The sequence below is a fragment of the Typopeltis vanoorti genome, chromosome 11 (genome assembly GCF_054136105.1).
Source record: "Typopeltis vanoorti isolate ZY-2024b chromosome 11, IOZ_Tvanoo_1.0, whole genome shotgun sequence".
Taxonomy (NCBI): domain Eukaryota; kingdom Metazoa; phylum Arthropoda; class Arachnida; order Uropygi; family Thelyphonidae; genus Typopeltis; species Typopeltis vanoorti.
Genome location: NC_143559.1, coordinates 18,467,390 through 18,494,470, shown reverse-complemented (window position 1 = coordinate 18,494,470; position 27,081 = coordinate 18,467,390). Strand labels below are relative to the sequence as shown.

Below are 27,081 nucleotides of genomic sequence, written 5' to 3'. Positions count from 1 at the left end.
TTTGTTTAGGTTTGCCATTTGGTTTACATGTTCTATCCATTTTTGTTTATAATTGTTTAGTTTTTCTTCTATTGATTTTGTTTTTAATTATTTTGTGTAGTATTATTTGATCATTTATTACAACATTTATCACAGGAAGTCTTATGTTCTACATTAATTATTGGTGCATTCACCATCTACTCTGGAAATGCATTACGCTCTTCATTCACTATTAATCCTAGTTTCTTATAGTGTTGCTGTTTTCAAGACCATTCCACCTTGGTCTTCCTCTTTTGGTATCCAGTTTGTCTAATTTGCCCATCTGTTATGCTGTAGCCATTCTCTATGATTTTTATATTCATTTTTTTTTTTTTTTTTGATCTCATCATTTATTGTCTGTATTTTACAGTTTTCCATGGATTGATGAGTTCCTGATTTTCTTTAATATTGTCACAACTTCAGTTTTTTCTTAATGTTTTCATCTCATAGGATTTGTTTACTTGTATAATTTTTGTAGTTCCTTCATATGTTAGTACAGGTCTAACAACTCCTTTCTACCACTGTAATGCTTAAGAATCCATAGTTGGAAGAACTCATCCTTCAGTTGAAAAAGACCTGGATTCGATTCTCATCATAAGACAAATTGATAGTCATGTTGGAGGCTTAATGGATTTTTTTACAACACTCAAAAAGGATTAAAATAGAATTTAATACTTCCTATATTTCGTCCTAGTCACTAGGACATCTACAGGGATTACAAAAACAACTAATGTAACATGCACACAATTATCATACAATACTAAGCCCAACCACGTGGGTGACACTAAAGTCCTATCTAGGTGGAGCGCCCTCTAAGAGCAGTAATAGGTGGCCTGGAATGTAAGGTGGGACCTCTGGTGATGAGTGTTTCCCAAATCTATTGTATTGTATGATAATTGTGTGCATGTTACATTAGTTGTTTTTGTAATCCCTGTAGATGTCCTAGTGACTAGGACGAAATATAGGAAGTATTAAATTCTGTTTTAATCCTTTTTGAGTGTTGTAAAAAAATCCATTAAGCCTCCAACATGATGTCCTCACAGCACTTAAGCCTCTACACACGAAGAAAAAATTGGTAGACCTGGAAGAGATTTTTCATAGAATTGGAGAGGGAAGTAGAACAACAGGCCATTGTTAGAAACTGTATAAGGAAGGTGTGAACAAAGGAGTGAGAAGCAGGTTTTTTGCATGGAGAGAGGTTGGTGAGTGGAATGCATTGCCTGAGTGTGTTGTGGATGTGGACACATTGAATCAGTTTAAGATGCGGTTGGATGAGCATTGTATGCAACAGTGAGTACCTCCCACAATGAGTCTCTGACTCCATGGAGGTCAGGTGTTGATAATAATAAATCTTTATCTGAGCTTTTTTCAATTTAAGCTAAGTTAGCTGATCTCATACCAAGGTAGCAGGGTTTTTCATGCTGCATACAAGCAAATTGGCCCTAGTACACATACAATTTAGACAAAAAAAAAATACTATTAGTGGTAGATGATGTGTAGTTGATGGATTGAGACATGGTTTATAGATGGAGGTTTAAAGTAGCATAGAGTGGAGTGTCCTGCAATAAGATCTTGGACTCCTTGGAAGTGTACATAATAATAGTAATTGAATGTTTTTTTTTACTTATGTTCTTATTTCTCCAGATGAGGCTGTTGAGATATCCAAATACTTTACTAGCTTTCATTGCTTGTTCTTTTACTTCATTTTGTATGTGCATGTGCCAGATATTTAATTCTATTCCTGAATATTTTATTTTACTAATTTGTTCAATTATTTTTCCTTTGATTTCTAATTCATTGTATGGGTTCTCTGGGAACTGTTGTGGTTTTAGTTTTGTCTCTTGGTATCTTCATATTTTTCTTTTCTGCTGCATTATTGAATGTATTTAATACATGCATACTTCTTCAAGGCCCACCTTTCTTAATTGGGTTGTGGGGACAGCAGCTGCAAGAGGAACTTCCAATGGTCACGATCCTCTGCCTCCAAGCTCAGGTGTTCTTGTGGGATTCCCAAACGTGTCCACCCATGGTTTTGAATATAATCTATCCAGCGAGTCCTTGGCCTCCCACTCTCTGGCTTGTCAAAGAGGGCCTGCTGAGGGAACCTCTCTTGTGGCATTCTGACCAGGTGCCCATACCAATGTAACTGTGATCTCTCAACATGGAGAAGCAGCGGTTGAGTATTGAGGGTTTCCCGAATTGCAGAGCTTCTGACCCTGTCGAGTCTTGTCAGCCCCACAACCCCCTCGAAGGAACCTCATTTCAGCTGCTTGGATTCGTGTCTGCATTCTTTTGGTCATTACCCAACTCTCATGACCATAGGTGAGGATGGGGACATAGACTGTATTGAAGACAGCCAGCTTTGCCTTCTGACTTAACTCCCGCTTCAGTACTACCGAACAGCCAAGCTCCTGCAATATTGAGCTTGCTAAGCCAATTCGAGTATCTAGCTCTACATCCCACTTTCCATCATTCGTGAATATGGACCCAAGGTATTTAAACTTCTCCACCTGCCTCATTAGGACTCCCTTACATGTAGAGTGCACTGGGATGGTTGTCTTTAGACCACAAATGTTTCAGTTTTGGCCACACTGATCTTTATTTTGGCATCTGCACAAACAGCTACAAACCTATCCAGGGTCTGCTGGAGGTCATCTGTGGAAGAGCTAAGAAGAACTAGGTCATCTGCAAAAAGCAGACATCCAATGCTACATCTTCCAATTCTGACACACTCACTGCCTTGTCTGTGCCTATCAATCCAGTTCATAAATATTATGAAAAGGAGGAGGTGACAGAACACACCCTTGGCGGAGGCCAATGGAGACTGTGAAAGGTTCAGACTTTGTGCTGTTTACCCTGACACAAAACTCTGGGCATTCATACAGGGACTTGATGGCAGCTAATAGTTGGCTATCCACTCCATACTCCTGTACTACTTGCCAAAGCTTATCCCAAGGAACCTGGTCATATGCCTTCTCCAAGTCCACAAAACATGTGTAGACATTCTTGGCATATTCCTAAGATTTCTCAAAGACTTGCCTTAAAGTGAAGATTTGGTCAGTTGTGCTTTTACTAGAACGAAAGCCACATTGTTCTTCCTGGAACTTTGACTCAACTATGCTTCTGCACCATCTTTCCAAGCACCTAGCATACACTTTCCTTGGCAGGCTGAGCAGAGAGATGCCAAGATAGTTACTGCAATCCTTCTGGTCTCCCTTCTTGAAGACTGGTATTATTATGCCTGTCTGCCATTGCTTTGATGCTCACCGAGATATCCAAGCAGCCTGACACACTTGAGTCAGCCAGAGAACACCATCTCGATTTAAGGCTTTTAGCATTTCGGGCCGAATTTCATTATCGCCAGCAGCCTTGCCCGATTTTAGCGATTTTATTGCTAAATGGACCTCTTCTGTTGTGAGACTAGTCATTGCCCCGATCTGCACCTCTTGGCTGTCCACAACTGCTATGCCACCCGGGTTAAGAAGGCTCTCAAAGTATTCCCCTCCATCTGTGGAGGATATCCTTCTCAGTTGTTAAAAGTGCACCATCAGAGGCCTTAATTGCCCTTGCTGTGCACGATTTCCTCCCTCAAAGGCAGTGGATGGTCTGCTAGAATACTTTGTTTGCATTTGCATAGGATGAGTCTAATCTTTCTCCAAAAGATTCCCAAGCCTTCTGCTTTGCTGTCTTTACTGCCTCAACAGCAGCTTTTCGTGCCTCAGCATACCGGAAACGCTTCTCAGGTGACCTGACCCTAAGCCATGTTAGGTAGTACTCCTTTTTTGCCTGGACAGTTTTTTGGATCTACCAAGGTGGTCCTTTTCTCACTGACTGTTGCCACACTGAGCCGCTTTCTGCCATAGCATGAGTATGTACAGGCAGTGACAGCTGTTCTGAACAGCTCCCACTCCTCCTCAACATCTGCAGTATGCCTGGGAATCTCTCTTTGAACCTGGAGGAAATGTCATCTGCAAAATTCTTCCTCACAGCCTCATTTTCCAGTGCCTCCCATTTCATGCGGTATAGCTGCTTAGGCCTACCAGTGTTGATGGTAGCATCTTTTCTGAAGCCGTAAAGTGCAGACAACAAGGTGGTGGTCAGTTGACAGTTCTGCCCCTCTCCTCACACAAACGTCCAACACTGAGGAAAATAGGTCTGCTGAGACTATAAAGAAGTCAATCAGAGACCTTTGTTCTAGTGTATCCCTGTACCAGGTATACTAATAGAATCGGTGCTGGAAAAAGGTATTCATTATGGACAAGCTGTTAGTACAGCAGAAGTCCAATAATTTCAACCCATTCGCGTTAAGGTCAGGGTCGCTGTTCCTCCCAACTCATGTTAGGAGGAATGGCGACATGTTGGAACAGATGACCGTCTGGTCATCTATTCCAACATGTGCATTGAAGTCACCCATTAGCAGGACTGATTCCATGTCTGCCAACCTTTTAAAATGCAGCATCCACTTCCTCTAGGAAGACAGAGTATTCTGACTCCAGATTAGGTGCATAGGCTTGCACCACAGCCAAGTCATGGTTTTTCATCTGAAGCCTTAACACACATACCCGTCCCCCAATAGGATTCACTCAGCAACACAGTCTGACAGCCGGGGGCTTGTGAGTATCTCCACACCTGCCTAAGCAGACATTGTCAGGCTCCCACCAGAGTAGTAGAGCTTCCATCCCTTATCCAAGTCGACAGTTCCAGAGCCTCTCCTCTTGGTCGAAGAAAACCCGACTAAGTCTAGCCAGTAGCGCTTGGCTTCCTCGACCAGTTCCAACTCCTTCCCTGTCAGAGAGAAGATGTTTGAGTTGCCTAAAGCCATAGTCTGGTACTGTTGTCGTTGCCATTTTTATCCTTTTGCAGAACCATTTCTTTGCGCTGCCCCTGAACACCTCTCCAGACGTGTAGCGGGCCCATTGGTGGAGTTTCCTCTAGCAGAGTGGTGTCTAAGGGAGACTGTAACATATTTTTCAAACGTGTCCCTTGGTAATCCGCGCGATAGACGATGTGGTATGACCATTTTTTGATGACCTGATCATGTTACAGTGTTTGGTAATGTCCTGTTAGCACAAGACGAAATGACACATCAAAATAGGAAAGATTCCCCTGGAATACTCTAATAGCATTTGGGGGAAGGAGCACGAATAGAAGAAAGAAAGAAGCAAGGGAGGAAGAGGAGAGACCAGTCTACAGATAATATAACAGATGTATATTACATGAAGTAAGGCATGGTCCAGCATCGGTACCTCGGAATGTATTTAATATTCTTTGTAAATCATCTTCATTTTCTGCTAGTAGGATTATTCATCGGCATATTCAGTTATTCTAATTTTTAATTTGTATTCCACATTTTTTCATTTTATTCATTTCTTTTATTATTTTATCCATCCCAAGTTAAGTAAGGTGCAACTTAATGAATCAGTTTCGTCCCAATGCTAAATTATGAATCTTAGACCATATGATATGTTCTCATTTTTAATTTAATAGCCTCTTTTGAGATCTATCCTGCTTTCTCTTCCTAATTGCTTTAGATTTCATTAATTGTTGATATTGGCCGTTTAATTTGTGTGTTATCTAGCTTCCCTTCTTTTTTTTTTTTTTTTTTTTTCCTATTGGCTTTATTTTTAGTTTTTTTTTAAATATCTTTTTGTCTAACAATTTGTATTTATGGTTCTTCTCATAAATTTCATTTCATTTTTTTTATATATTGATCCCATACTTAAGTGGTCTAGAGACTTATAAGCACATCACTACTGTGTGTGTGTGTGTGTGGTCCAGATGGGAACTGAGATAGAAGTTTACTGATGTATTTTTTTTTGAAGAGTTGCAGTTGTTTGGGAATACTTCATGAGAAAGGCTTTTCTAGAGATGGATAGAATAAAAGAGAAACAAGTTTGGTGGGTTTGCAGCTGCACAGCATCTCTTTATTTGCAATAAAGGAATGCTGTGCAGCTGCTGCTCCTGTATTAACAGATGCCACAGAAAGTAGAGGAATGATGGTTGACAATTTACTGGCAGGGAAATTGGATGTACCTATAGACTGTAGAATTTGGTTGTATTCTTTGTGTCTCCTGTTTATATGCCCAGATTTTGCTAATATATAATAATGTAGGTACAACTAAAAAGTATGTATTCGCTCTCTCTCTCTCTCTATATATATATATAATTTTTTTTTTTTTTTCAGAATTAGGATTAACAGTTCTGTGAATGAGGCACATTGTCTTATTCTTTTGGTTATTCTAATTTCTTCAGTCCATACTTATTCTGTATTTATTATAGAACTGTTGTTTGTGTATATGCTCCTAATTAGTGATGTTTTTCTTATTTTTAATGTGGTTATTGTGTCTTTTAGATGTATTATATCAAACGGTTTAGTTAAATCAATAAAAGACGTAAAAAGGTTTATGGTATTCTAATGATTTCTCTGTTATTTGCTGTAACAGAGAAATCTGTTACAGCAAACTTGTTGAAACATTCCATCTATTGCTAGTCTGTTTTTTCTAAATTTCACTTTCTCATCAGATAAGTCAATTAAATTATTTATTATATTTCCAGTTTTTTTTTTTTTTTTTTTGGAATTCATTTTAATGTTGTGCAAAGTATATTTATTCCTCTGGATTTAGAGAAAGATGTTGAAAGTTTATTTTTCACTTGGTCAGACTATAATAATGCAAGGAGTCGCCTGGTGTTGTACCACTTTACCCCAGTTCTGAAGATACTTTCAGGTGCAAACTTTGTTTGCACACACTTGGATAAAGGATTAAACTAAATTTATTATAGCCTGACCAAGTGAAAAATAAACTTTCAACATCTTTCTCTAAATCCAGAGTAATTTAATAAAAAGGTGGCACACTGTTTGGCAGCTCCTATAGGAGGTGTTGTGTCGGAAAAAGTGATGATTCACTTTTAATGAGTCATCCTATTTCCGACCCAACATAAGGTAACGTTAAAGGCCATGGATATGGACATGCTTATGCCTCCAGAAGAAAATGTGCATCTTATTTATTCAGAACTATGTCTAAACATTTTTTTAGTAGATATTAAGTAAATTTTGAGAAACCCATAATGTAAATAGATGATGTTTGTGAATTATTTAACAAAGGAAGATTATGTATAATTACTGAAAAATGTATATAAGATAATACATGTATTGAGCCATGTCAAAAACAGTTCGGAGCTGCGGTGACCAATCGGCCGCTGCTATGTGCATGACGTAGTCACCAAGAGAGGGCGCTCACATTAGCTATATAGCTTTCGGCACGGAATTCAATCGGCCTCTTTTTTTCTGTTCCTGGTTCCTGATCGAAGTCCTGGACAGCTGCAAAGCTTGCCGCCATACTTAGCACCAACTTTCCCGGTTGCTGTATGTGCCATGTCGAGTGTAGCCACGTCGAAGGAATGCTGCCAGAAAGAGCCGTTGGTTAGCCATGCCAACGTATAAAACAGCAAAGAGGTGAATCTCTTTCGAAAGGAATAGAAGTATGTTGCAGACGCCATAAGATATATATATGGTGAGGAAACCCGAAAATCTAGTTAAGGAAGTCCCAATAACTACCAGAAAAGCAAGAACGGTAAGATGCAAGTTTTCGTATTAAGTTGAATAATAACCAAAGAGGGTATAAGAAACAGAACGTTAAGGAGCTCCATATAGTCAACTTCTGCTTTGTATCTAAAGACTGTAATCCTTTGGACATTCTATCTACGTCTAAAGAGCAAGTGACACCCTAAGCTTAAGCTGAGCTGGGAAACAAGGCTTCGGACTGTTTATGTTAGAAGAAACATTGTTATCATTGTATTAAATTTGAATTTAAATGTTAACTGAATTTTGGGGAGGATAAAGCCTGAACATACGAGAGAATATTGTCTCGTGAATTTTGCACGACGGAGTACGTCTGATATGCTTCACACTAGGGTTGTAGAATGTATCTATGTATATGTGTTATTCCTATATATGGGAACTGAGCAACTTAGTAGAAATTAACAACCGAGCCTGAATATAGTTGTACAAAGAAGAGTGTGGGATTGATACTATAAGATTTTAGAGTAAAATTTTTTGGATATGTAAATTTAAGAGGGGGGAAGTTCAGGTTCTTTAGAATTGAATTTTCTAACTGAAGTGTATAAATGTATTTGTCTAAAATAAATGTATTTCTTTAATTCAAACCTCATGAGTCTGTGATTGTTCTGAGAATTGAGTTACCACTTGTTAAAATTCGGACCATGCATAATTAGTAGGGGAATCCATTAGCAACTAAGAAAGGGGAACCACGACTGCAAACCACTTGATCCCTATATTGTTTTCAGTAGCTTAAAATTGAGCCTCAGACTTCATGTAGTTGTTCTCTTTTCTATCTTTATTTCTGTTTAACTCTATTCCTTCCATCTCTTTACTAGCTTTAATTATCCCTTATTACTCAATACCTATTCCTTCTGTGTGTTTAGATTTTATACTTTCATATTCTATATTAATACAATTCTCTATGTTCTCATTTACTCTACCTTCCATATTTTTATTCTCAAACCTGAGAACACTAGATATTTATTTTCATTAACGACTGCGCCACTAGTTGTCTCTTCGTGGTATGAGAAATAATAATACTTCCAGTAGGCCTCTATCTAACATAAACTCCTTCTCAATGATTAATATACAGTCGTGACTTTTATGCGCTTCTTATTGTAGCTATCATTTAATTTCCCACTTACAGGATTGAGTTTATTTGGAAACAGTGCATTGCGTGTTAAAGATCAGGCAGCACTCCATGAATATATAACAAGCATGTTTATTTATACTAAGATTTAATGCACAACTCTTACAATGAGAAAATGCTTCTTCTAACTTCAGTTTAGGCTAAACTCTATATGACAAAACTTCAATATCAATTTCCCACAATCATGCAATAAATTTACAAGAATCACTGCAACAAACTTATAAGTTCTAGTTTAAGCTAACTATTATATAACAAAACTTCCTTATCAATCTTCCGTAATTATGCAACAAAAGGAAACTTGGAATTCATTGTAATCAGAAATAAAAGAAAACTTCTAGCCCAATTACTTCTTAGGAAATTATTATGCTCTGGTCTACACATCTATAAATTCCAACTATTAACTTGTATAAAATACCCTCAGACTATATCTATCTTAGGACTGTAAATGTATCAATCCATCTAAGAAAGCTCTCTTACGTATGTTTATTATATCATATGTAATAAACAACTCGCATAAGTTCTTTATCCCTTTAGTGCACTTCTTCACAGTTTCTTCTCCGTCTCAGGTTTTGGATTTTTCCTTAGAGAATCTCGAAGCACCGCCATCTGAAATGGTTGGCAGTGTCTGGAACGCGATTTCCCAGCATCTTGAAACTTGGGCGAAGGGGTCCAACGATCAGAGCATATGCAGATTCGTCTAAGAGGCAAAGCATTCTGGTCCAGCGCTGCTACTCCCTCCATGGCTTATCGCTTCTGGCGACTGTCCATCACAACGTCATTAGAATTGGACATCTTGCTGTGGATCGACTTCCTTCTCCTCTTTACCCCTTTCCGATCTCAGTGTGTCCCAGCTGAAAAAATGTCAGTTTCGATGGTTGAAGATCCATGCCTTATATTCATCCTTCCGCAGAATCTTGGATGAAGGTTTAAGACCCCCAAACATTTCTGCATGACTCTCTTGATCTTCTATTAATGCCGACTTCTCTTTCTCCCCTTAAGTGTGCTTTTAATCCATTTTACCAGACTGTGGAACACTGTTTGATTCATGCTGCCCCTTTTTCCACTGACCTTGAAGGTGGTCTTAGAACTGAGTTTGTAAACAAAAGATTTCTCTTACGCTTCAATCAGAGCTCTAACATCAATAAGATTCCGATGGCAAAGGCATTGCCCTTGGCTTTAACATTTTAGACATCTTTAGTTTATACAAGTGAGCAAGCTAACTCCCCTTGAGCTTTATACATAGGCTTTTAGTATTATATTTAGAGAAACAACAAAGTTATTTTGGTAAGCTTTCTAGATGTGACCTCTGTAAAAGTCGATGCAAAGAGCCTTGAATTTTTTGCTGCATCGAATTTTACACGACCATCTCACTTCGTGGTGTATGGTGTAATGAGAGTTACAAAGACTTGACTTCGGCAGACATAAAGATCATGTCTCTAAGAGCTTTGCAGGGCACACTAGTGGTTAGGTGTCATCACCCACATGACTTCTCAAAATACCTCGTACTGGTGTGGGATAGATTTGATGTATTTTGATTCACAGGTCACATTGTAAATATTGCAAATACAATCCACAGGATAATTGTGACATTGAAACAGACATTGACGTATAACAATAATGAAGTAATTTTTGCCTCTTTACGAGGCCTCGAAGCAACCACACATGGACTACTGCGTACAGATTTGGTTTCCTAGGTTGGAGGGGAGGAGGGGTTAAAGAAGCTGTGGAAAGAGTGAAAGATTATATTGGGATTATGGAATGTAGTTTATGAGGACAGCTTGAGAGTATGTGGACTGGTAAGCAGGTGAAAGATGGGTGATATGATAGAGGTCTATAAACTTCTAACTAGGTATTAATTGAATATTGACTGATGAAATTCTTTTATATGAACAAGGGGGGGGGTATCCATGAAAGTTACATTTGTCTGCAGTTAAGAAAGGGGGAAGAGTTAGATTTTTCTCTCTGAGGAGTAAGCAAGTGGATCAGTTTCCTTGTTGAAGTGGTGAGTGCATCAAGTGTGAATGAGTTTAAGAGAAGGTATGACAGCTGGTCTAGGTGATGTATGACCTACCTTGATGAGTCCTTGACTCCCTGTTGTTCTCAGATAATAATGATAATATTGTTATTCCACATGAAGTATTCAGGCAAATTATTTTGTTATTTGCCCTTAAACCCTATTAACAGTGCAAATGATGACTCTACTCTTTGTTCGATTTCCTCTTTCTCATTTGAAAAACCTTGTACTACTCAAATGATAGAAGCCTCAAGATATATCATAACCGCTGACTTAAATATTCATCTCATTAATATCCCCAAATAGGGTGAAGACAACTTAATGAATTTCATTGCCATAAAAGTAGAGATTTAGGAAAATGGTCAGATTTCCATTTGTTAATAATACTTTGCAATAAATTATTGGGACATACTTAAATACATCCCTTTTATTGAGAGACACTGATAGTTATGCAACATTTAAAAGTTTGCTGATATCAGAATTTTCCAATGTGGAAGAATTAGAGCCTAGCATTTGGAAAATTTATCAGTGCATTCAAGGCAATAGGGTGTCTCTTTCATAAATTTAATGTTTCATCTGAAGAGAGATCCTCTTTAGAATGGTTGCTGTTTAATCAGTTTAGACATGGCCTTAAAAGATAATTTGAAAAAAACAGCATACAAGAAAAAGGTTAAAAATCTTGAACAATGTTTTCAGCTTGTTAAGGAAAAGGAGGAGAGACTTAGAGATATATTTCATTCCACAAACACAATCTCTTTATAGAGAGAATCTCTATACAATAACCATTCATCTCATTAATATCACCAAATGGGGGTGAAGACAGCTTTATGAATTTCAGTGCCCTTAAAACTAAGGCCTGTCTTATTACCCACAAAAAAGATCCTAATTCATTCCCACATACTTTTGATAATGTTCTGATATAAACAGTAAATTACACGATAACCACAGTAAATTCCATTAATGTTTTGATAGTGAGAAATTCTTGTTGTAAACAGTTCTTGTTGCTCCTCTCCCTCAAGCTTATGAGAACTGATAATATATCAAAGCTTATGATAATATATCAAAACGTTAATGGAATTTAATGGTTACAACCCTAATCAAATCCAGCAGATAATTAACTTCTACAATCCCTTATATTTCTGGCATCTCTGAACTGATTGGTAGAAGTTTGAAGAAGTATCATCTTATTCTTACATATTTTCCTATCAACAAAATTTCTCATCTGTTGCCATCTACAAAAGACAAACTGTCACCTCTATCAATAGCTGGCATTTATCAGATACCTTGTGAATGTAATGTAACATACTTTGGGCAGACAGGCTGTTCTGTGGAAAAAAGAATTAATGAACATCAATATTATATTGAATACATGAAACCTCTAAGTCTGGTCTGGCACAACATAGTATTGATACTAAACACAGTATCCAGTGGGATGAAGCTCATCTTCTCCATAGAAGCAGGTTTAAATATGAATGGCTTTTCAAAGAAAGTTGCAAAGCCCTTTTACATTGGCCAAATCTGAATTGGAATGATCGTCTCTCTCTTCCAAAAGTTTGGGAGATTCTTATTTTATGTAACCATCAAAAATAGTTTTTAATAATATTATTTACTAATATTAAATTCTAACATGCGGCAACAGTTTTTAATTGATAAACCACCGACTGCTGTATGTACCTTGTATTCCCGTTTCTTTGATTTGCTTGTTTCTACGCACTGATGAAGTACTGTTATTTTCAGTATGGAATATCTGTACTTTCATTTCATTAAAGTTAATTACTGTGGTTATTGTGTAATTTAATATGTTTGTGCATATTACATATGCACAAACACATTACATCCATAGCCTCTTCAGCCTCTAAAAAACAAACTTCGTGTTTTTTTTTTGTTCCAAACATACAATATCTTTTCTTTCTTTCAACTCCTAACAATTTATATCTTTGGTGTGATGTACCCGAAACATCCCTAAGAGTTCTCGATGATATACAGAAGAAGGTGATCCCTCTATCACACATTCATTCCTTTCAGTCACTTTCTTTCAGTAGGTACTTTTATGGGCACTGCTCTGCTGAACTGGTCACTAGAGAACAATTAGAGCAACTATTATAATTGTTTTATAGCTGCACAGACCAACACCCATATACACTGTCCAACTCCAAACATGCTGAATGAACTTCTGATTATCTTCCTTCATCCCACCCACTTCTGTTCTTTGGAACAATCTCCCCCATATTGTTTTTTCTTACTAAATATAACCTCCAAATCTTTAAGTAACATACCAATAGATTACTGTTTTCCCTGCACACACCCATGCATTGAACTGTTGTGTTATAGGTCTTGTGACCATTCATGTGTATCATCATTTAATAAAAAAAAAAAAAAAGATGAGGAGCTGGGGGGGGGAGCTAACTACTATTGAAATCCGAGTTCAAACTAACTGATCTAGCTTCTCTTCCTCTTTACTCATACTTTCTAAACTGTTTTTTTCAAAACAATTTCCCATGATAATTTGCTGGGTTGTGTGCCATGGTAATAGTTATTGGATGAGAAGGATATCGACAGTGCGTGTGGAAAGTGTTTAAAAAATATTTAAATGATGGGATATCAGAATGTGTCCCTAGAGTTCAAAGAATAAATAGGGTGCATGTGTTGAGGCTTATGTGCTGTGAGGACATCATGTTGGAAATAGAGTAGAAGTGAAATGGATGTGTAATCTAATTAAGCAAGAGATTCGTAAGAAAAAGATGTGGAAAGAATATCGTGTGCATAAGGATGATGTCAGTTATGATAATTATAAGCAACAGGTCAGAAGAGTCACAAGTGTTGTATCGAAGCTAAGTCTGAGTATGACAAGAAACTGGCTCTGCAAGGTTAAAGATAACCCAAAAGAATTCTATCATTATGCTGCAAGTAAAAGAAAGAATGAATTTCAAAGAATAGCTCCACTCAGTGCTTTTTTTCTGGCGGTACACAGTTATTATTATTACATCACACCTCCAGGGAGTCCAAAGACTCATCGAGGGAGGGCATCTATTCTACAACTCTTCGTCTCACTACTTCACCAACTAACACCAACGCCATCTACCACCGACTACCACCACCAGCACTTTCACAGACAATCACAAGCATCCATGCCCACGGCGGGATTCGAACCTTTTGGCTGGAGAGCGGATACGCTGACCACTCAGCCAACCAGGCCGGCAACAGTTCTGGCATCTTTTTTTCTTAAGTTTTTAAAAATTTGCGATTTAGTAACAGCAAAATGTATTATAAATATTCTGGTAAATGGTACTGTGTTCTCGAATTGAATTTTCTGTTTGGTTTACTAGTAAGTTGCTTTCCTGTTTCATAGGTTGGCATGCAACCGGAAACAGGAATTTCTGTTTACTTCTGATTCCTTCCAATATCAGTTTATCAGTTCTATATTCACTCTGCAACAGGCAGGTGTTCACATAAGTTTTGAATTAATCCAAGTTAAATCAGTGCAATCATTGTTCAAAATGAGTAAAATAAGTGGTTACTTTATGCCAATGAGTAAAAAAAAGGAAGGCTGAAGAAGCAGAAATTGCTTTAAAAGTTTCATGGACAAACTTTATGTCACTTATCATGCTTCACCTAAGAATGCCAGGGAACTACAGGAACGTGCAGCGACTCTAGAACTTCAACTTCTTAAAATTGGCAAAATTTTAAGCACTCGCTGGGTTGCATCTAGCTTTCGCACTGCTTCTACAGTTTGGCAAGAATTTTAAGCCCTCATCCATCACTTTCTGGAGGCAAACGAAGACAGCAGAAGAAGTAAAACAGATTGCTTTCTTTAGTGAGGGCCTTTTAAGAAAAATAACGTCATGTGAGTTTGTTCTTGATTTGGGCTTATATTCACTAAGTTCTCTTCAAGAACTTAGTGAACTAAGTCTAGATTTACAAGAGAGAAATTATAAATATTCCATTAGATGGTATATTTACGACTGTGTTCACGAATTGAACTCAATATTGACTTGTACAAAGCAGACAGGAAGATAAAGAATACAGTTCAACATTTTGAAGAAAGAATTGAAAATCCTGGTCCGTACTACAGTATTTCTCTTCGAAGTCAGAAGATCATGAAGTTCAAAGGGATTGAGCTCCACAAAAATGAAAGACACAATCCTGCAATAAGTTTATCTGCTTTCTATAAAAGTCTGAAAGAAGCTGTTGGAAAGCGTCTGCTTGAAGGAGATGATGCTGATTTCCCTGAATGTGCTAAGATTTTAGATTTCAAGTATTGGCCAGAAAATCCTGGGAAGCATCTGACATTTGGTGAAGCTGAAATGAGAAAGTTAGCATGCAAATGTCGCTTAAATGAAAGAGAAGCAGTTTGTGGTTTCCGTGAATATCTTCAAAAAAATAAAGTCCCAGACATACTACTTCCTCTAAAGCACACTTTGGGCACAATTGCAATATCTTCCAGTGAATGTGAAAGGGTTTCTCTCAGATGAATCTTATAGTAGGTCATCTCTGCTTGTACGGACAACCTACACTGATGTTCATCAGGATAGTAGGACTTCCTCTCACTCAGTTCAACTCTAGCAAATATGTGGACTCATGGCTGTTTCAAGGTCATTCTGCAGTTTATACCAAAAGCAAGACGCGATCTAGAGATAGCGTGGGTATATCGGAGGATATGTTAAAAGTCTGGAAGTTGCTGAAATAACCTCTTCATGGTGAGTATCGGCACCTTTTTTTCCAGAAAAAAAGCACTGGCTTCACTGAATTCAAATGGTATACGGGTGACTGATACAGAAGTGATTGTTCAACTAATGAGCAGCCATTTTGCTAAAAATTATCAACCTGGTGCATGCAACATTGAACTCACCACTACCTCTTCACCATATGATGAAACTCGTGGATGAGGAGGAAGTACTAGAGCTGTTACATGAACTGAATAAGTATTCTGCAATAGGAACTGATGGGATATCAGCACAGATGATAAAATAGTGTTCAGGTGAACTGGCTGTTCCCTTGACCAGGCTGTATAATTTGAGAACAGGAAAGATTCCACTGGAGTGGAAAGAATGTATAGTAATCCCATTGCACAAGGGTGGTGCAAAGACTGATGTATCCAACTATCGACCGATCATTATCTCAGGAATAGTGGTGAAGATTTTGAAAAAGTTGGTTAGGGTTGACAGAGAATCTCTAATTTGCAATGAACAGCATGGGTTTACTAAGAGAAGGCCATGTTTTAGCAACTTGTTGACATTCTATAATAATGTTACCATTGAGTTAGATACACCATGATACTTTTGGATTTTGCTAAGACTTTTGACAGAATACAGCATGGAATACTGTTGCATACATTGGAGAATATGGATTTGGATTGTAAACTATTGGCATGGATAAGAGGATGGCTGACTGACAGATATCAAAAAAGTGGTATATAGGAGTGTGAATCTGCAAGATTCAAGGTAACCAGTGAAGTGTCTCAAAGATCCGTCCTTGGTCCATTGTTATTTAATCTGTACATGCATGACATTGGGAAAGATTTGACAGGTAACATACAGCTATTTGCTGATGATGCAACAATAGGTAAGGTAATCAGGAGTGCTGCTGAGATGCAGTATTTGCAGAATGATTTGAATAGGCTGGAATTGTGGGGATTGGAAAATGGATGTCATTTCAATGTTAATAAATGTAAAGTCATGCACTTTGGTGTGATTAGATATCCAATGTCATATTATATTGGTGGAATTATGCTTGAAGAAACTGATGAGGCTGGCTTTAGGGATCTTGGAATTTTAGTAACAGGAAGTTGAAGGATCATATAGCTAAAATTGTAAATACAACTGAGAGAATAATGGCAATGCTGAAACATACCTTGACATGTAAAGATAAGGAGGTTATTTTGTCTCTTTACGAGGCCTTGATAAGATCTCACTTGGAATGTTGCACACGGGTCTGGTTTTTGTGGTGATTCTGATACAGTAGAGAGTGTCAAAAACAATATCAGGAATGTGGTATATAAGTTATTAAGACAAATTGAGAATTTGTAGGCTGCAGACACTAGCAAACTAGAGAAAGGGGGAGACATGATTGAGACTTACACACTTCTGAAAGGGTTATACAGAATTTCAGTATATGAATTTTTTCATTTTATGGATGGTGGGGAAAGGGTGCAAGGGCATCCATGGAAGTTGAGAATGAATGCTGTCGAGAAGGGGGATAGGGGTAGATTTTTCCCTCATAGAGTAGTGCATGATTGGAATGGATTGCCGTTGGATGTTGTGTGTGCAAGTAGCAGGAATGAATTCAAGAACAGGTATGATAGTTGATGCAAATAGTATGACTTCCCTCAATGAGTTCCTGACTCACTGGAGGTCTCTCTTAATAATAATAATAATTAGCCTCTCACTTCCAAACTGTCCATGAATAAGCTCTGTACACTAGTACCACAGATAGCTTTACAGATATAAAAAAATGCGAGATGACTATAAAAGTAGAATATTAAATTGTTCCTGTATACAAATGAAGCCTTCATAAATTGTACTGATGTTTTGTTTCATTGTAATAGTAAGTACATTTGTATTATTTATAAATAGGTTGGGCTGGTGTTGCAACATGGCGCTGGGTTGCTAATGATGATAATTGTGGTATTTGTAGAATGCCATTTGATGGTTGCTGTCCTGATTGCAAAATGCCAGGTGATGATTGTCCATTAGGTAAGTTCTTGAAAAAAAATTCTAATTTGCAGGAATAAAAATCTGCTTAAATTCATCTTTCAGTCCTGTGTTATGTAACTGGTAGAAGTATTCTCCTAGTCAGTGGCAGCCAGTGAAAATTTTAAGTGGGTGCTGCATATACAAAATTTTAAAAAAAAAATTTCTTTTTTTCCTAATCAGTAACCAATTTATTAATAAATAAATTTACATATTAAAATATTGCTTTATTAAAAATATTTCACTCTCACCACAAACAAACACCAATAATAAAAGTTTCGTATCTCATAGAAATAACACGTGCAAACATATGATACACTGCCCAAACGAGCAGTGTCAGAATGACTTGTAATGTTCAATCACAAGCGCAAACAAATATCGGCGAGTCTGACTGCGATTGGTCGAACGTGATAATTACGACACTGCATTAGATCACAGTGTATTTGTTTTGTAATCTAAAGCGTTAATCGAACAATTCCAATTATTAACTATTCAATCAATGTTGAAACATAAGCTGTAACCTTTAACATGTTGTAAGCATTGTTATTATTTATAAACACAAAGAAAATTTAAATTTTTCATTTTTTCCTTGGGGTGCTGCAGTGTCACAGTGCTTATGTACAGGCCGCCACTGCTCCTAGTTCTCATAGGTATTTCAGTATATAATTCCAGCTTTTCTTAAATTTTAGCCATGTGGAAACTACTTATAGAAGGCTGATAATGATAATATCATTATCAGCATAGTTATGGTGAAGATTTGAAGTTAGTGAGAAAAAATCATTATGTACAAGAGGAAGAAAGTGGGTGAAGGTACTGGGCCTTGGGGTACTCCAGCACTGGTGAGGAAATATGAGGAGAGGAGCTGTCAACCATGATATGAAGTGAATGACCAGAAAGTTAGCTGGTTGGTTATCTATTTGCAAAGGGTAGAAAGCAGACTATATGATGGTAGTTTGTTAAACAGGTCTCTGTGCAGCCAATCAGATGCTGTAGAAATGTCAAGAGTAACCATGAGTTTCTCTAAACCTTTCTAGGGCTTGTATCCAAACATTAGCAGTGATGGCAAGTAGATTGGCTCTGGATTGAGAATGGCAAAATACATCTGGTGAGTTTCCAGCTGGTGAGGCTGACTGTTGATGACTTCCATGATTTTTAGAGAGAACTGAAGTAAGAGGAGTTAGACAGTAGCTGGCTAGCTATCATTCAAAACCTCTTATTTCACTTCTCAATTTTACAATTGCTGAATATGCTCTTGTTGTGCTACTGTAAGGTAGATACCAGTTGATTAAAAATTATTGAAACACAATATATAGAATATGTTCATTTTGAAGCCAGCTTTCTGGCATGATAGGAGGGATACCATCAGGGATAGATGAAGTGTTGGTGTCTCTAAGCGATTGAGGATTCTTCTGATTTCTTTCTGATGAAATAAATGAAGATACTCGATCTGAAGATAGGGAGAAGCATGCCCTGAGCAGTTCTTGGTAGTGTGGTGGTGGGGGATTTGCCATGGTCATCATCACAGGAGTTGGAGAACAATGCCAGTAGTTCACTTTTTCTTTCATGAGTGACAACAGTAGTATCTGGATGTGAAAGAGGTAAAAAAATGTATGGACAGAAATTTCACCTGGTGTCTTGGCTACGGGAGGCATAGGGCTAATCACTTTATCCTCGAGTATGGTTGCGGTTACAAGAATACATACCTTGACACCGTAATAGGCAGAAGAGGGGAAGATTAAGAAAGAAAGAAGTAAGTCTTGGCTAGGGACCAGATGGCCTGAGTACCATTTGAACAGTAAAATGGCCTTGACACATTTGCTGGCACGAACTCATGCTTGATGGTGATTGGGAATTTTGGATGAATTACTGGCATGAAGATCTTCATTCCTGTAAGAATTTTTCTGTTATTTGGTCTGTAGAGATTATTATTGCATGATACTTCCAAGTAATCATTAATCATTGCAGGAGGACATTCCACACTATTCAGTCCTCTGTGTATCCAACAGCAGTGTCTGCACACAACTCCATCTACTGCTGCTAATAGTATGTTTTGTCTGTAAATTGCATGTGTATGAGGACTGATTTACCTATAAGAGAGTTTGAATCAGGAGAATGAATAAAATAATCTAGTCATGGAAAGGAATGGATGCTGAGGTAAAGAAAATACACACAACTTTGCAGTCTAAAGTAAAATGCTGCCAAAAACAATTACTGAAATTACTAATATTCATGAAAACAAGAGACTTATCTATAAGCCACATGCGTTGTCACTTCCAGTATTTTATTGAAGAAAAAAAATAGTTTTTAATCAGTTCTCTGGCATATTCTTAGAAATTTTAATGACTTTCCAAAATATATCATTTGCAACATATTTTTCACCACCTCTTAAAGTTTATTTCATAGCATGAATTCCTGTATCTGAGTATTATCAGTTGATATTTTATTGCTACAAACATCACATATATATATATATGTGTGTGTGTGTGTGTGTGTCAGGTGATTCAAAAAGATGGATTCAATTTCTTATGGCTATATTTCCTAAACTATACATCATATATGAATGATCTACATAACATTTGAAAGAGGAGGTCCTAAAGTTTGAAATACTACTGCTAGAGCTCTTGCCTAGCACACAGCTGTGCAGCAGTGTCAATTGTGAGAAAAATGGCTACTATGCAGCACAAAAATTTTTTGTGTTCATGAGCTCATTAAAACAGAGGCAGTGACTGCGGTGCAGCGTGCATTTCGCCTTCGTTTCAACACTAAACCTCCAACGAGGAAGAGGTCAACTTTGGTTGACCTAAAAAACTATATCACAACTGCGGTGAACAGTGACACAAGACATCCTTCTTTGGGTATGAGATGAATGCAGCTACCATCTTGATGTTATACATGTGGCCAGAGAGGGGGGGGGGGCACATTGAGCATCTATAAATTTTATTGTGAGTATAATCAAATTTGAGTCCGAAACAGGCCACTTGGCCTGTAAGTCTGGAAAGGAAGAAGAAGAAGAAGATCAAATATACTTTACATCATATTTGTCACTAGTTCTATGTTTGATATATAGACTTACAAAATTGAGTCTATCTTTTTGAATCACTCTGTATATATAAATAATCTTGTTTGCCTTTGTCCCAGTATGATACAAATTCATATATACTGAGAATATATATATATATATATAGCCAGGGTGGCCAAACTTCATATCACTATGAGCCACATACACGAATCTTAAAGACTCAAGAGCTGTAATCAGTTTTTTGGATGGGTAATCTTACCAATGATTTCAAAAATTGCCTGTTACGTTTCACATATATTTATTTTGTGTAGCTGCGTACTATATTTTACAATGAATGAAGCAAATTAAAAATACCGTATATTCCGGCGTATAAGTCAACTTTTCAGCATTGAAAAAAAGTACTAAATTTTTTAGGTCAACTTATACGCCGGGTCAAAAATTGATTGCTTTCCAAGAAAAAACTAGTAAGTATCATACTCTGTTAAATTTATTAGCAATATACAAAAAGGGTAAATAAGTAAAAATATTTCAACTTATATCACATTTATTTATAGAAAAAATTATTTACATGTTATATTGTTATATAATTAGTTATTTACAAAAGAAAATAGGTAGATAACAACATAATTAAAATTTAATTTTCACTGTCTGAATGTATGAAAAGTTCATTGTACTCTGGTTCTATAACTTCTTCCAGTATGTCGTTGTGTAAATTGTATTCGTCTTCTCCATCAGATTTAGCATCAATTTCATCATCATTGTAAACAATATCATCTTCCGAGCCATCCAATTTGTTAGATATAGCACATTTTTTAAAAGACTTTATTACTGTATCTGGTTTTCGGAGCACTAAATTTTTCCTTTCCATAAACCAGCTACACCAACTCACTGCAGCTTTGAAGTTTTCGCTGTCCGTTTTATTTGCTCTGCCGCACTTCAAAGCAAATAAAGGAATATTATTTCTCGTTATAATGAGTCCATTTTGGCGATTTTCTCGAACCCATTCCGCAACATTATTTTCCAGAATAGGCCACTTATAAATTCCTTTGCGTAATGCGCACTTATTTTTTGGCATTTTCATTATTAAAGTTTCGTTTTTTCTCCAATCGTGAACTAGTTTTTTGTTTACTCTGAACTGAGTGCAGCAACACAGTATATTCTTTTGCAGATTTAATCACTTTGCACTTAAAACTTGCATCATATTTCATTCTTTTAAAAGGAGCCATTGCACTTTAATTCACTATTGGTCAACTGGTCAATACGAAATAAAATTTCTTTTGTCAACTAGGTATTTTATATCTTTTGCTAAAACAAAGAATGGAAGAACTAAAAAGGAAGTTATAATCCTAGTGGTATAAAAATTTTACTTGAAAACTGTCATAATTTTTATTTTTAAAGAAATTTTTCGCATCAACTTATACTACGAGTATACTATAAAAACTCAAAAAATTCCAGTATCGACTTATATGCCAGGTCGACTTGTACGCCAGAATATACGGTATATATATTTTTAAATTAAACAGTGAATTAATTATTGAATTTGTCAGTTTTTATCAGTTTTTGCAGGCTTTTAAAGTCTGGCTTGTAGTTTGTTAGGGCAGTGCACAGCAGTTCCTTAAATTGTTGATTCATGAATTGTGGATGTTGAATTAAAAATTGTGAATGATTTTTTTTATAGTGACGTCTTAAGTTGCCAACTTTATAATTTGCAAGAGTTGTTTTGTAAATATTATTTTTATTATTCAGGCCTCCATGGAGTCAAAAGACTCATCGTGGGAGGTCCTTCCTAAAAACATAAAGTCTGTCAAGATTCATCGAGGGGAGGTCCCCCCTAAGAAACACAAAGTCTATCATACCACTCCTTAAATTCATTGACCTTTCTCGCTCTCACCACTCCATCAGGCAATGCATTCCACAGTTCAACCACCCTCCACGCAAAGAAACCACTCCTCACCCTCTTGCTCACAGTTTCCTTTCGTAACTTCCAGGGATGGCCTCTAATCATCACTCCTTCCTGCTGTTCAACCAAGCAAAAGAACTCCCCCAGTGTCAACACCCTGTAACCACCTCTCAACAGTGTTTAAAAGTCTCAATCATATCACCTCTCCTTCTTCTATCCACCAAACTCTGCAGTCCACATTTTCCCTCAGCCAGTCCTCATAACTATTCTTGTACAGTCCTCAAACCATCTTTTTATCCTTTCCACAGTTAATTTATCCCCTTCAAATCCTGGGACCAAATCTGAGAACAACATTACCCTCATCTGCACAATGCTGTATACGTTCCCTCACTACTTTCTCCAAGATCTTAACAACTACTGATGACACACAGACTGGCCTATAATTAGACACTTCCAGTCTGTTACCATTCTTATGCAATGGCACTATCTTACCTTACTTCCATTTCCTGGACACCTTTCCTGCAGCCAGACTTTCATTGAAAAGTCAGGTTAAAGGCACTGTCAGTTCCCTAGCACATTCTCTCAAAACTTGTGGTGAAATACCATCCAGTCCCAAAGCTTTACTGACATCCAGAGTACTCGGTATCTGAAACACACTCTCCTCCTGTACCTGTAAGCCTCAAACCAGCCCTATCCCTCTAGCATTAAAACTGACTCCTCTAGGATGAAGTACTCCAATAAAGTGTTCATTGAACAATTCCACTATGTCCTCTGCATCAGTCACTCTATTCCCATTTTTATCCTACTGTCATTTCTCCTACTACTGGCCATGTACCTAAAAAAAATTCCCTAGGATTTTCTTTGGATCTTAGCGCCAATCTCCTCTCATATTCCAGTTTCGCTTTCCTTACCACACTAGTCACTCTTCTGGCCTGTGTCTTATATTCTTCATGCATCTTCTCTTCCTGTCTCCTTAAATCTCTTCCATAGCCTCTTTTTCGCATGCAATTCCTGTTTAATATTGTTTGTCATCCACTTGACTCCAAATTGTGTCCTCTTCTTCACTTGTGGTATACACTTACCATTGCTGCTAACAAATATTCTTTCACAATTTCCCACGCACTAATGATATCCCGACCTTCCAATTCCTCCCTCCATGAAACTTCCCGAAGTTGACTTCTAAGACTGTTATAATCACCTGCTTTATAATTCCACATAAGTTCCCGTCTCTTTAATACTCCTGCCTGTCTATTCATTTTCCAAGTCAAAACCATATGGTCACTCTCTCCAACTGCTGGGAGAGATGTCATCTCAGTTATTATCAACTCTTCTGATGCTATAACCAAATCTAAAACTCTTGAATCTCTTGTTCCCTCTGTTACATGTTGCCTAAGACATTTGTCCCTCAAGAATTCTAGAAATTCCATTCCCCTATTGCTACATGCATCTTCCTCTCTCCAATTTATACTACTGTAGTTAAAATCTCCCATAACAATCATTCTTATTGCACTTGCCAAACTTAACTGTCTAAACATCTCCTAGTCCCCATCCTCTGTGCTCCTGAGTCTGTATCAACACCCCACTAAATATCCTGTCTTGCCTATCTCTATTTCACACCATATGCTCTCAGAGTCATTTGTCTCACGTCCTTCCAAAGCCTCCACTCTTAGAGGACATAGGTCTTCACTTATCATAAGCAGTACCCCACCACCACGATTTCCTCTCCTATCCTGACGAAAAATGCTGTACCCAGGGACTTCTATTCCTGTTATTATATTCCCTTCTGTCAACCACGTCTCAGTGATCCCAATAACTTTGGGCCAGAAAAATATGATAAGTTTTCCTTTGTTATCAGTGAATAATACAAAATCTCATTCCATTCACTCATATTTTCTTCATCTTATTTATAAATATATTTATATATATATATAATATATAAACTTTATTATATATAAAGATTATGTATAATAAATATATATTATATATTCCTTTATATATAAAGGAAAAGTTTTCCTGTAGGAATATGAATACTTTATGCATTGCTGTACCAGGTGAACTAGAGTAAACTTTCCATTGAAAATTTTGTACCTATGAGTTTTCTTCAGAGAGAGTTAACTGCATTTTGTATAGTGAAATAAACATAATATTTTTAGAAAATGTAGACTGTTGATGCTAGATAACCAGGAGGAAGTCTATATATATATATATATATATATATATATGCTGAAAGAAGTATGGTTTCTGACCTAGTCCAGTCCTCGCCTTCCAGAGCACTGCATTCCACTGGTCAGAACATGAAAGCTTACCAACAAGAATGGATTAATAAAAATAAAAATAAAACCACAAGTGAACTCATTATAAACAAGAAATAAAACATTTATATAGTGGTTTCAAAAATGGAACTGAACAAGGAGAGTTATTTGAATATATCTTATAGAAGTTTCTGATAGGAAAGACATACAAGAATTTGTTAATGAGAAAAGGAAATATGAAGAATAGAGTAGGGGGGGGGGGTAGTTGGTTCTCATTTGACCTAAAGAACAAAATGGAAATAATAAATTCCAAACATATGTTTTTGGAAATTTGGAGAAAAGGGTTGATAGTAATGAAATATCTGCTCAAAACATCCATTTTCCAGTATAAAAATGTTCATGAATTCACATGGAAAGAACAAACATGAAACAAAAAAATCCTGTTTAATTAAGTAAATTTTGATAATAATATCTTTAAATTGGTCCAGCATATTGAGTATAGAGGATAATTGAAACAGGTGATTACAAAAGGAATCAGAGATCATAAAGCAGATATAAAAACTAATGATAAAGATAATAAAACCATAATAGAAAATATCTAGAAAGAAGCAGGATTGCATCTTAGTATGTATGTGACAAAAAAAAAAAAAAAAAAAAAAAAAAAAACCTGAAATGTAGAAAGGTAGCTGGAGTAGATTATTATTATTCAGGATCTCTGTGGGGTCGTTGGACATCGATTTTAAGCAGCACAGTCTGTCATACCATTCCTTTAACTGTTTGTGCTCTCACTACCCTATTAGGCAATGTATTCCACAAACCAGCCATTCTCTCGGGGAAGTGGGGAGCTATTCCTCACTCTCTTACCACTTCCAGGGATGGCCCCCTTGTTCTTGCTCCTTCCTTTACCATATAAAAGAACTCCCTATGTCAATCCTGTTACAACCTCTCAACAGTTTAAACATCTCAATCATATCATCTTTCCTGTCAACCAAACTCTGCATGTTCTTAGTCTGTCCTCATAGCCAACATTGTACACTCCTGATATCATTTTTGTTATCTGCCTTTGCACCCTCTCCGAGGTTAATTTATCCTTTCAAATCCTGGTGACCAAATCTGAGCATAATAATCCAGATGTGGTCTGATTAGGGCTTTATACAATGGAACCAGAACACTTCTCTTTCTAACTTCTTTCTAACTTGAAATGTTTATATCTTTAAACATTTCAAGATATTCATCCTGAAATGCTTAAATATTGTGATATAAATAAGCTTCACTCTGCAAATTTAAGATGGCTTGGCTCCTATACTAAAAAGAGATATTTGCGTACTTAGTATTCCAGGAAAGATCTATTCAGGCATACATGAAAAAAAGCTATGAAAAATTGTCAAAGAACAAACTGGGTTTAGGCCAAATAGATTGCCATTAACTTTTTTTTTTTTTTAATAAACGAATAGTCAATAAATCATAGGAATATTTTAGCAATCCCAGTAACAAGAAAGAAAGAAAAAAAAATTAACCTGTAGGACATTTGTTTTCTGGTGGTTGAGATAACAGATAATTCAAGAACTCCAATCTTGAGAATAGACATGGTACTTTTTCAAGCCACTTCATATGTCACGTAAACAGGATGGTGGTCTCACACTGTCTGCTGAAAATTATCAACTTCTACCTTTTATAATAAAAATCTAAGTTTTTGTTTATTTCAGAAATGCATATGATAAGGTATCAAGAGAAATCTATTAAGACTGTGAAATCTGTTTGTTGTAAATTGAATGTTATATAGAACAGTGTACAATTTACACATAAGCTGCAAATCATCACTTAAAACATCGATTGATAGATTTGTCTACTATCTCCACTGTTATTTATAATATTTATGGATTACATCACTTAGTTTTGACTCTGTGCAGATGATGCTGTCTTCTAAAATAAATCTGCAAGTCTTTGAGAATCTTGCCAAATTAAGTAATTGTTGTGACAAATTTGATATGAACCTTGGGGGGGGGGGGATGCTTAAACTGTGCAAATGGGAAATGTCAGTTGCTCTTGGTTGTAAACCTATAAAACAGGTTTACACATTCTAACTATTTAGGCACAATTTTTAATGTTCTGCCACTTTCAAAAGTTTTTTGAAGACTACAAATTAAATATTATTATTATATAGGCACCTCCATGGAGCCTGGAGACTCATCATGGTTGGTCCATAATATTCACATGATCTATCATTCCCTCCTTCAATCCATTCACAGATAAAGCACTCGCAGCTAACGTTGAAACATTTCTTCTGTATAAGTTCTACAAAACCCTTCAAGTAACCTAAATATTTTTGTTATATCCCATCTTTTTTTTCCTGTCAGCCAACTTTTGACTCACAAACCCTCAGTTTATCCTCATAGTCATTCCACAGGCCACTAATTATGTTGTCATGTGCCTCTGGATCCTCTCCACTACTTACTCATTCCCAAGAAACCCAGTTGACCA

The 27,081-nt window shown here is 36.8% G+C and overlaps 1 protein-coding gene across 1 annotated transcript in view; it reads left to right on the top strand.

Annotated features, from left to right (window-relative positions):
• lmgA (anaphase promoting complex subunit lemming A) overlaps positions 1–27,081 on the top strand; it is a 51,143-nt gene that overhangs the window by 1,320 nt on the left and 22,742 nt on the right. The window contains exon 2 of the mRNA XM_090400365.1: positions 17,313–17,432. Coding sequence (XP_090256491.1) covers positions 17,313–17,432 — 120 coding nt within the window. The remainder of the gene's footprint in view (positions 1–17,312; positions 17,433–27,081) is intronic.